The sequence below is a fragment of the Rhipicephalus microplus genome, chromosome X, assembly GCF_043290135.1.
Source record: "Rhipicephalus microplus isolate Deutch F79 chromosome X, USDA_Rmic, whole genome shotgun sequence".
NCBI classification, from domain to species: Eukaryota; Metazoa; Arthropoda; class Arachnida; order Ixodida; family Ixodidae; genus Rhipicephalus; species Rhipicephalus microplus.
In genome coordinates, this window is record NC_134710.1 from 295,876,357 (window position 1) to 295,888,516 (window position 12,160).

General features: G+C 42.7%; 1 protein-coding gene across 1 annotated transcript in view; it reads left to right on the plus strand.

Moving 5' to 3' along the window:
* gcl (germ cell-less) overlaps positions 1 to 12,160 on the plus strand; it is an 85,670-nt gene that overhangs the window by 41,080 nt on the left and 32,430 nt on the right. The window contains exons 7-9 of the mRNA XM_075879405.1: positions 3,874 to 3,958; positions 4,663 to 4,750; positions 10,411 to 10,539. Coding sequence (XP_075735520.1) covers positions 3,874 to 3,958; positions 4,663 to 4,750; positions 10,411 to 10,539 — 302 coding nt within the window. The remainder of the gene's footprint in view (positions 1 to 3,873; positions 3,959 to 4,662; positions 4,751 to 10,410; positions 10,540 to 12,160) is intronic.

The following is a 12,160-nucleotide window of genomic DNA, read 5'->3' on the forward strand; positions in this document are numbered from 1 at the left end:
TACCTTCGCTGCAAGTACATCGGTGTTCAGTGTGAAAGCCTAATGAGATTTGGAAGGGGCTGTTGGCACTATTCACGGGGCACTGCATATTTTGCTAGGTTACTCATGTGTTTGTATGTCACATAATTCTGAGTGCCAGTATGATAACTGATGTTTAAATCAGCTATTGGCAATCATGTGAAGCAGTGTATAACATCTCTGCTTCCTTAAAAACAAACTAAACTGTGTGCCAGTTTTTTTTTTTTTTTCACTAACCCTACTTCTCGGTTTTTGCGAATCTACAAATTTTAAGGTCGCGAGCTTGGCAGATCCATATTTCAATTCACAAAGTCTGTCAAAGGATTTGACAGGCACAGCAAATGCTAATATGGACTTTATAGTTATATGCCTACTTCGTTTGTACAGTGTGTCGTACCTTTCCTGTGATGACCCTCAAACGAAGGTTGGCAGTATTTCTAAATAAAAAATTGGCCCCATATCTGCATGTTTCACTCCAAATGTCATAGAAAGACGATAGTCTTGCGTCTGGAGAGTGAACAAAACGTTTATTTGCTGGTTCGGCGCGAGAAAATCGGTGAATGGTATTCTGGAGGCGCTGGGTTAGAGTGCCTCGATGCGTGCAATAGAGGCGATAGAGCACATCGAGACACGTGAGACATTAGCCCTATCTGGCAGTTATCTTGGAAAATAAAGGATGGCCTCTGATGTAGCAAGCGTGTGGATTGCGTGGCCGTTTCAGCGGTGATAAGGTGTAGAACGCAAAGCGACAGGTAGGTGCCATCACCGTGTCGTCTTAGCAAAGCGTTGGAAACACTTGCCTTATCATTGTCAGCGCAGTGTAATAAACGCTACGGTCCTTGGAATTACTTATGTATGTGATCTCTAGTATAAAATACACGCCACAGAATATTGACGTGTTGTTATTGTGCCTCATATATGTGCAATAATTGCTTTATAATTGACAATCGTATAAGTATGAACTCTGAAACTTGAGCATATTGGTGGGCGCTGCGAATGGGGTTGGATTTTGGGCATTACGGGTATCATTTCGGCGGACAGACAAATGGACGAACAGACAGACAGACCAAAATTTTCGCATCGAAGTACCCCAAGAAAGACTATCGTTTATTATAAATAAATAAATCGCTGTTTGCGCAGTGAGGTGGTTTAAAATACTACTTTCATTGAAGTAACAGTGCTCATGTTCACACGGCACGATTTAGGGGATGTTGAATGGTTTATATGTGTCAGAATGTAAGCCTTCTTATTGAGACTGCTCCAAAATTCATATTGCTGATAAAAAGATGTCGGATTTTTTTCTCCATAACCAGCTCCAAATTTGGATTATAGTGCTCCAAAGGTAACATTTTCCAGCTCCAAAAATTGCTCCGAATTGTATTTCGGCTGCTGCACGTGCACCCTGCACAATGATTTAAGGCATAGTGGGTACCCAGCAAGTGTGCTTGCAGCAGCTACCCAAAGAGTTTTAAAAAAAGGCTCCTAAAGGCCGCTCTTCTAGCTTTAACTGTGACAGTGCTGTCCGTTCAGGGCAGGCCTGGCGGTTTTATTTCTGTAGGCGTGAGTGTATGTTTTCGTCACTGCAATGGAAGCAGAAACACACACTTGAAGTCATGTAATGGACCTTTAGGTTCAGTACTACAAATCAAATACCTATCAATACTACAGTGAAATCTTGGTAGAATGAACCCCAAATTAACAAACTTTTCGGATTAACGAACTTTTGAAAAATCCGGCACCAACCGCTAATACTTTCAATTTAAAATTATCTCACTACTTCGTACTTCAGAATACCGAACTTTTTAGAATAACGAGCACTAATTTAGTTCCCTGTTATAGTAACAACGTCTCAGTACAGCAAACTCGTGTTCTGAAATCCGTAGCGACCACCGGAGCAGTACGCAAGCAGACAACACAGCAAATGGACGCCTTGCTTCTCAATACACTTTCGACGATCCGGAGGGGGGAAAAAACGAAAGGACGATTTTCTTTTCTTTTTGCTGAAACGCCGACGCTGCAGGTCTACAAGCGCCGAGGCGAGGGGCGAGGGCAACACGAGAGGGCAAAGTCTGCGAGGCAGAGGGGACGCGGAAAACTTGAGACAAGCGAGAGAGCAGGAAACAAAACACGAGGAATTTTCTATTTTAGCTTTTTCTTTTATTCGGAAGAAGTTATGGGAGCTATACGCTTCAGTTTTTTTTTTTTTTTTTTCATCTCTTTTCGGTGGTTACTTATCGTGTCCGCAAAGCAAGTCGGCGTTCGCACTGCAGTGCTATAATGAGTTCATCCCTGCTTGCGACGAAAAAGCGGCAGCAGTTTTCGCGAAGCGAGAAAGTGGATTGCAGCACCGAATCGCACCACAGGAATGTGGACGAGCTGGAATAAAAAAAAGAGAAACATCGCAGGCTTTTTTAAGTAAACGTGCATTTTTTAGTGTTCACTTGTGCATTTCTTTTTTCTCATGAAAAACGAGTTATAGGACCCACTGTTTTAAAGCTAAGTGGTTTTGGTTGGTGGAAAGTAAGTATTTATGTTTAATTTTTGGGCTTTCACTATAACAACCTTTCAAAATAATGAACAAATCGCCGTGGCCCCCTGAAGTTCATTATTCCAAGATTTCACTGTATTAGAATTCTGAAATATTTATGCTACCTAACTTTTACTTGTGGCCACAGCTCACTTCATAGCATTATATGCAGTGCACATGGGACAAGGCCAAATGTTTTAGAAGCACAAGACAGGCACCGACTCACAACTAAAATTTGTTAGAAAAACAAACATAAATGTATGTATGTGATGTACATCATCAAAGAAAGCCCAAAGATAGAAAAAAAGACAGAAAAACTCTGATATATCTTGCAGGGATACTTAAATATATAATTTCTGTGATACTAAAAAAAAATTGATGGCAGGTTGGTACAGTTATCACCATTTTTTCAATTATGGAAGACCTCAACGATTTCTCTTGCTATCTGTTGTTATGGTGGGACAGTATCAGTGTGTCACTAGTGAAGGACACGCATTTCTGATAATGTGTGACGAGGGAAAACAGCTTTGGTCTCTGACAGTGAGCATTCGTATGCCCTAAAAAAAAAACGTTTATGCATCATCTGCTGACATGCAACTACGTAGCTTATACAAGTCATAGCGGAAGATGCAGGAACGTTTGTCTTGGAGAACACATATATTTATTGTCAGGCACAAAGCTGTTTTCCGTTACAAGACATTGTCAGGAATGACTGCATATCTTTCCTTTAACGATTTGATGATACTGTTCCGCCGTAAACTACATATAGCAAGCAAAATCAACCAAACTTTCCTCATTCAAAAGAAAGACTGTTAGTGTGTCAGCCTTACATCAATTCCTCTTACTAACAAGAATTCATGTATTTTATGCAGAGCAAAATATGATAAAAGATGATGTGTTTTTCCTATTCAGTAGCTTTTTTATGACATCATACCTCATCTACATAATGTTTTTTTAAAAATAAAATTGAGTTGTGAGTCAGCGTTTGTCCTGTGCTTCTCAATTCTTCGTCTTCATCCCGTGTGCAATGCACAAACCAAAGATGAATGCATGCTAACTTGCTCGAGTTTTCATTTTTAAGCATTGCACACATTGAATTGTAAACTCCAGAAGAGCTGTGGAGGTCTTATTGGCTGCATTGTATTTATTCACTATCATTATGCATAATTTATGGTGCTAGCATCAATACTATGCCAGTTGAGTGAAATTCATTTCTTATATGCCTCACTATCTGTCATCAACTTTGATGCCTTAGTATGTTACTGCTGATGCTTATAGCAAGAGTGACTTTTTCTGGCATTCGAGCAGTAAACAGTGTTCTATTGCAGACCTGGTCTTATGGAGCAGCTGGTCAAATCACCTATGCTGGTTGCTGTGCAGACAGAGTTTTCACTCTACCTTATGGTTACAGTTGTAAGTCTCACTTCACTTTCTTGATCATGCAAGTGTGTAGTTCTTTCTCCTCTATTTTTTTTTACTTGCTGTATTGTGGTACTTAGCAGAAGTATTTAAAATCAATATCATGAGTTTTGTTGGCAAACCTCAAAGCTTTCCACGAAGTCCTTTCTAGTTTCCTTTTAAAGTACTACCCTAGCTTTTAGGTGTCATTTTATGCTGTTTTTTCAGGGCAGCGCGGGACATTTCATTCCAGACTGAAGTGGTTTTTGAAAGCAGTGCAGCAAAATACTCATTTTTTCGGGCTCTGAAAATATCGCATTACTCTGTTTTCCATATGTTGAATCACATGAAGTGAAAGTGCATAACTATGCCCTGAAGTGCAAGTCTGCAGTTTAGCATGCCAGTTTGAGCTGAGGTTACGTACTTCTATAGTTTTGATGAGCATTTTATTTGATAAAAAATTGTCTTATTCAGTGAAAGAGAATAGGACAGTGCAGCTCTACATTCAGCGGCTCACGCTGCTCTCGCTTTCTTTCTATATGTGTGCACGTGCACGTGTTTTTGTGTGGAGAAAGTGCTTAAAAATACCGTTTTTGATGACTTTGCTTAAATTTTAATGTTGCACTGAATGTTGAATACACTGTTACTTGGCAACATCAAGATCAGCAGAACTCATTAGGTTTATGTCATTTGAGCTCCGTCTATGCATTTTATTGCAGTGGACATTTTTGAGGGAGCACCCTTCTTGGGAAGGTGACCTGAAGGAATGTGCACTAGAAGCACACAAATACTTTAAAGAGAGATCAGGTGAGTGCCTTTCTTTGCTTTTCTCTGTGTGTATATTTGTGTGTGTATGTCTTTAAACCATGTAAAAGACCACTTTCCGATAGTGTGCATACTCTAGAACAGTCTCTGAGCAATATTATACATTCAAAACATGAGCACGTGCATTGTAAATATAGTGCGCAAAAACAAGCAGTTTAGATACAAAGAAACACTGAAACTCACAATGGTAAATACAAATGCTTATGCCCTTGATGCCCATGGTGCACAAGGAATCTCAAAGGCCATGGTGTGGGATTTCCATTACATCTGCTAACCACGTCACCAAAATCTTGTTTATATGATCTACACAGGATGTGGGCAGTTGTACAGTGGAACTACGATTATACGACTTTGAAGGGGCCTCACAAAACCGACGTACAATCGTAAAAACTAATACCAGCAATGACACTTAGCCTTGCACAAAAAACAGGTACAGACTGGCTGAGTAAGCCCATGACACCACCTTGTGCTTCTCCAAAGAAGGTGTACTAAATTATTCTTGCCAATGGCAGCATTACTTAGTTGAAGCAGGTGCGAGCAAATCTTTATTCTCAACTTTAAAAAATTGAATTCAACAAGCATCTTTCCCCCGATAAATTGAGTCAGAAAATTGCCTGCACTTGAAAACGAAACCAAATCCGCGTCGCCAATAGCCTTCTGTCAGAAGAGTTAGAACAGCGTCATCGTCATCACATTATGGCGACGGACCACGAGGTTACGTAGAATCCCTTCGCACACGTGTGAGCTGTGCACATTGTAATTTGTTGCCTTGTGAAGTGCAACTAGTGATGTCCCGCTATTATAAGGAATGTTGACGTCAAGTGAAAGTTATTTTGCATGGTGAAAATAGCTGCGCTGCGCCCTTTTGGGTGCTCAAGCTTCTGACTGTGAGTGCCACAAACATAGGCAGGAGATGAGCTGGAGAAGGTTCTGTTTGGTGTTGCATAAGTCAGTTGCCAGATTTGGGGGCCATTGTTGCCAGGCTGCCATCCAATCTAGCCGCTATATTTGCTTATACAGTCCCAGCTTTCCTGTAATGTTTTCCCATCAGCTCTCGCTGTTCTTCAAGTGTACGTGGTGTGCCCATGTCACTAGGGTGCCAGTAACCTACATGCCGCTTCGGGGTTCTCGGTATTTTGCCAGCCAGATTTGGGTGCACGTTAAAGAACCCCAGGTGGTCGAAATTTCCGGAGCCCTCCACTACGGCGTCTCTCATAATCATATAGTGATTTTGGGACGTTAAACCCCAGATATCATCATCGTATTTTGCCAGCGTCGGTGATGACCTTGAGTTTCCTGGGTCACCGGGGAGCCAAAGCAGCACGCATGAGGTATTCTATACTTTTGTGACAACGATGTAGCGCAACGCTGCCCATGCTGTGTGCGGGCTTTTGCCACACCATTCAGTTCGCCCGGTAAATCCGTCGTTATGTGTGGGTTTCCTACTTTTGAGACATCATCAAGTCCAAGCGTGTAAATTTTTTACTTCCGAGGTACGATCATGTCTAATCTGTGAATTGGAAAACGGAACGCACAGTGCAAAAAGGGGTCTCAGACTTCTGCAACACACTTGGGCATCAGACTGCACAAGCACAACGGATTGCACAGGAACCATACAGGAAAGCTGGAACTGCAGGGCGAATACCCCTAGTGTGGCAACCGACTTATACAACACTAAACAGAACCTTGCCATAAATCAGCTTTATGTTGACCAGGAAAAGTTTCTGCAGATTGAAAATATTACAATATCAGAATCTCAAAAATGAGCTTTTAGGCTAGTTGAAGTTACTCTTGAAGGAGCTTCTCTAGTTAACGACCCGGCCTATGCACGCGTTTGAGGCATATGTAGAAGTGCATGAACTGCCAGGAGAATGAATTTGCAATACTAAGAAGGTATCCTGTCTCAATCTCTGCTTTCATAATCATCAACCTAGCGGAATGTCATCTGGTCATTGGTAGTCATAATGGTCTATGAAGAAATGCCAGAACTTTAGTTCCCCCGGTCTGTGATGTCAAGTATAGTTTCAGGATTCCTTAGGTGGCTGGACTTAGTAACTGAATGGTAGTTGCTGAGCTGATTGCTGAACTAGTAATCACTTCCAGAGAAAGTAATAGGTGACGAAGTCTTCTTTGAAGATTGTGGGTTAGGATCTCAGTGACGTGAAGGGTGCCTTGTCAATTTAAGTCGTAATCATTACTCTACGCTTCAAAACAGCAAATAATGTCCCTTATGGTTTCCCGGTCTTATTAGTTGTCTGTCTGTTTCGTTGGTTGTGTCTTACAAAGAAACGAGCCCCTCAAATAATTTCCACTTCTTTTGTGCATATCTTGTGTTGGTAGATCTGACTCAGGTATAATCACACTGGTGTCGCTGCACAGAACATTCACCTTGGGGTAATGCAAGATACACTTGAAAAACTGATGATACTGACAATACTGGGAAAGTTATCTAGGCAGACAATAAGCAATTAGATAAAGGATGTTCATTGTCCGTCTAGCTAATGACCCTCAGGATGAAAAGAAAAACACCTTACCACTTACCATACTGTCTGTCCAGTTTGTAATAATAGCAGTGGTCTCTCTTTTTTTCCATGAACATTGATAAGCATCAGTGAAATTGCCACAAAAAGGCCATTTCACAGTTACTATACCTGCTATGACTGTCTTCATTTGAATGCGACGTAAGGAGCATCGTTTAAAGGCTAACTCTGGCGATTTTTCGACCATGTCAGGGTAATCGTGCTTTCATGCTCCTGAGAAACTCTTGTCACGTGCTCAATAACTGAAATGCTCAGCCACTTCGAAAATAATTTTAATAAGCAAGAAGACGTAATACCGAACCCAAAGCCCAACCGAGTGTACTGTCTACGTATTACATACTACTTGATAAGAACAGGAAATCCTACAAGGCATGCTGGTCCTGCCAGTGCAGTGGTGCACAAAAACTACGAAAGCCAGGAAGAGCAGACGCTTCACAAATAGGTGATCGCATTGCACCATATCTGTGACTGATCATTCTACCTGCACAAGGTCCTCAGAGCAGTCAGACATTGACAGCTACGATTTGGATGCATTTGGAGGTCAACGAGCATCGTCGTTCCTCTTCGATGAAACAGAACAAATTTTCGTATCTGCCTGCCTGGTTGTGCGTAATGCCAATAGGTGGTGCCACTTGACTAGACCATCCAAGTTTGTGGCTGCGATGATGGTCTAAAATGCTCACACCAGAAACTTTGTCATCGAATTATGATTCTTCGATATTGTCAAGGAAAGGGGTCATAAGTTTGTGGAGTGCGGTATGACTTTGACTAGAAAGATTAATAATATCAACCAAGTAAATACGTTTTCAAGATGCACAGCTTAACATAACCGATAGATGCAGTCACAGTGGATCTGGCATTCGTTATAGAAAGTGTTTCAGTACGTTGAACCTTGCGCATGTGCACGCTGCACGATATTAGCCGTACTTTCAGTGCGGTAAGCCGGCAGCACTAGCTGAAACACTCTTCATTTGAGGCGTAGTGTAGCCATCAGCTGCGAGTGTTCAGTGGCTGTTATCGTGTGCAGCCTCCAACAAAATACCACTTGCAACCCATCGCACACCTGCTCAGATGAAAAAGAAAATCACACTCTCAAACAAGGATGCGCCGGCCAAACACACAATCCACAGAAGACAAGCAGATGCTGTAGTGGCACCTAGTTTCTGTCACTTCTGTCACCTTGCCGAGCTTGAGGTCACATACAGTGTTGCCAATAATTCTGGAAAGCCAAGTGAGCATTTCGAGGTGATCTATGAAACTAATTTGGAAACAATCTGCGAAACTCTCAAACCTCTAATTTTACATAAACAGCAGAAACATCCAATGAATGCATCCACTAAATTTCTTTGAGATATATTGACCGTAAAAAATTGCCGGAGTTGGCCTTTAAGTCTTACAAAAGTTTCAAAATAAAACCATTAATGTAATGCAAGGTGAACTAAAGAGAAATGGTACCTTTATTCAGAGAATCCTAATACAGAAAATAATTGTTTACTTGGGGAGATTTGTGAATCGGCACCACATGTGTCCACCACAGTGTTTCTGATACTCATTCAGTGCCGCATGTACGTTGCGGTATTCTTGGCCCTCAGATGCAGGCAAACCAAGTCACGAACAAGAAACCCATTTATCGACACGTTACACATACAGTGAGTCGCCTAACAATACAAATATCCATTAAGTCCTATGGCATCCGGGAGAGGCTCGGCACGTCCTGACGTGTAGCTCCGTCGAGCCTCACTTATGGTACCGCAGAGAGGTAGCGACAATGCCAGCATGAAGCAGACAGTTGCGATGATGAAGTCGTGCGCAGGTGCATGAGTAGACAAAGACCTGCTAGTCGCTGAACGTACAGGCCCACGCTGGCGACGGCCCACTCGAATGCGGCACCATGGCCACGGTCTTGGCTCGGGTTGTGCCCGAAACCCTAAGGCACGGCACTGAGGCCATGATCTCGGCTCCTGGCCTGCACGCTCGAGCCCCACAGGAAGAGCTGCTAGGCCTGGCTCATAACGCTCACTCATTCCCGGAACACACCAAGCTCGTCCCGGCTGGTCTGGTCACACCAGCTCGGTCCCTGTGGTCTCTCAAACCGAATGTCCAGCGCTCTGGCTGATTTTTTATTTTTTTTTGCTTCGTCGCGGTGGTCTAGTGGCTAAGGTACTCGGCTGCTGACCCGCAGGGCGCGGGTTCGAATCCCGGCTGCGGCGACTGCATTTCCGATGGAGGCGGAAATGTTGTAGGCCCGTATGCTCAGATTTGGGTGCACGTTAAAGAACCCGAGGCGGTCTAAATTTTCGAAGCCCTCCACTACGGCGTCTCTCATAATTATATATTGGTTTTGGGACGTTAAACCCCACATATTAATCAGCGCTCTGGCTGATTGGCCGCATTCTTTCAGCCCAGATACGTTCGCCAGCTCATGAGATTCACGAGCGTCTCCCTCGCGCACACTGTCGTCTTCTTCCGATCGACCGTTTCGGTGGGGGAAATAGTCGCTTACCACATACATAGAGAATTCAATGTTGACATAGGCTCATTCTTGGAAAAGCAGCGCTATATGCAATAGTTATTACCCATGAATATTTCATCTTCCACGATGTAGTGTTTCACTTGAGGTTGAGCACTTTAGAACTGTGCAAGCATTTTATTTAGAAGGCTGTAGCTGGCCCTGACAAATTTCAGGTAGCTTTTCTGAGTGGCCAAGCATTTAAGAAGGCCTCTCACGGGCATCACAATACTCTTATTGTCTACTCAATGTTGAGCTGCTGAGCTGTTACAGAGTCGCAGCTTCTATTTTCTTTGAGCAGGCACTCTACTGAATGCAGTGCATTGCCATATCATGTCACAAATGAATTGAGTCATTGGATGCGAGGTTGCAGGGTACCGCTGGTATGTAATTTTGACAAGAGACAAATTGTGATATTGTTGATATTGGCCAATGCGCCCTTTGAAAGTTGTTGCCTTTAGTTTGTATGTGGTATTTTAACAGATGCATAAGCCTATGCTTGCAGTTTTGTACCTACTTGCCTGTCATGCTTGCATTCACATTTTTTGAAAGTTTCCTTCATTGGTATAGTTTTGCTGATATATTTGAACTAGGGGACTGCTTCACACAGTCTGAAGAAGGCCAGGAGTATGCAGAGGTGTACAAGGGGCTGCGCATTGAGCATCTCATCAACCACCCTTTGGATGTGGTGATGATAGAGCAGAACAACATCTACCCTAAAGGTGTGTGTGTCTGATAAGAAGGTAGTTTGCCTTTGAAATATGGCCTCTCATAGTAAACCCGCAAATCTATCGGTTTCTAGCTGTGGTAGCAGCGTTCCATTTGGGTCAGAATACAAAAATGCGTAAACATTAAAGCGCTCCAGTTGGCAGAAAATAATATAGAGCTCCCCAAACGTGGCTTCTATGATAGCTTCATGCATGGCTTTGGATGTTTGTCAAGACATAAGTTAAATATCCACTGTCGGTTATAACTATGAATTCTAATTTATTTTCAGTAATGTAAGTGTGAACTATCTGTAAGTAAGTACTATGTATATCTTAAGTAAGCAAACGTTTCTTGTATCTCTTGGTGAGAAACATTTTCAGGTGTAACTTGAATCAGCTTTTTAAGAATTGTGCTGTTAAAAATTGTACAGCTGTCAACTGTTCCGCTTTTTACTTTGTAGTGAGAGCACTGTGGCATTGAGTATGGTCATTGATTCTTCATTCCAGAGGAAATCTTAGGAGCACATATATCTGGAGAAACTGCAGTTTCATTAATGTATATACAGAATGAGAATTTGGTAAAGTTAACATATTCAGAGATAAAGAACTGGAGCTGTATATAGAACACCTCCTTAACTTCTTAAGTGTCACTGTCAATATGCAAAAACCCTCAGTGCCTTCAAGAGAGCACTGGGAGAACTACTGTACTTTTATGCATTAGTTCTTCCATTGCTCCTTAGAGGGCTCTAGGGGTTTTATCACTCTACAGCAGTGGTTCTCAGCCATGGACGTGTCCGGGATTCCTTGTGAACTTGTGGAAGGAATGGGGGACCCCTTGCAGCGGAAGGAAGGAAGGGGGTACGTAGGTAAATTAACACAACTTGAGCATGAAATAGGTGCCTTTTGTTGCTGCCAAAAACATACCTGCCAAGTCTTCTGGATTGTCCGAGAGACTCCCGGATTTCGACCGTTTCTTCCGTTTGTACGGTTGTCATAAAAATCTCCCGGAAATCGAAATTTATGTGCGTGATGTGGCCCCATTGGCAAAAAAAAGCCGCTCAATTCACTCCAGGCTTCTCAAACCTACCCCATTTTACTATAAATGAATTTGAGGCATTCATCTAAACGTACAGTAGAATCTTAGTGATGCGAAACCGAGGCAGATACGAATTCGAGAAATTCCCCAGCCAGATTTCACTATGTTCATTGGGTCTAAATTCGAATGTTCCAAACACAATTTCTAATCTCGGCGGGTGATACGAACTTCAGTACACAAACCGTCGAACGAAGACCGAGAGCAGCGTACTCGAAGCTTCGGAAGTACCAGTGCGATGGGAACACGCGCAGTTTTTTACAGTGAGTGTGATTGTCGGTACCACAACCGCTGTTCATGAAGCGGCGATCATTCTTGACACGATCATGTATGGTGACGACATAACTGACAGAATCTTGAAAGTCTCCGTGTATCCAACCCTCAACGAGTCGAAGCAACGCTGCTTTTCGCAAACTCTGCGAACAAAACCATGGCAGATGCGATTGTAGATGGCATAAAATGACGGCACGGTGCATGTGCACCAAGCCCACAGGGATTGCAAAAGGAACTACCGTTTGCCGCAACCGCTGCGAACAAAACTGC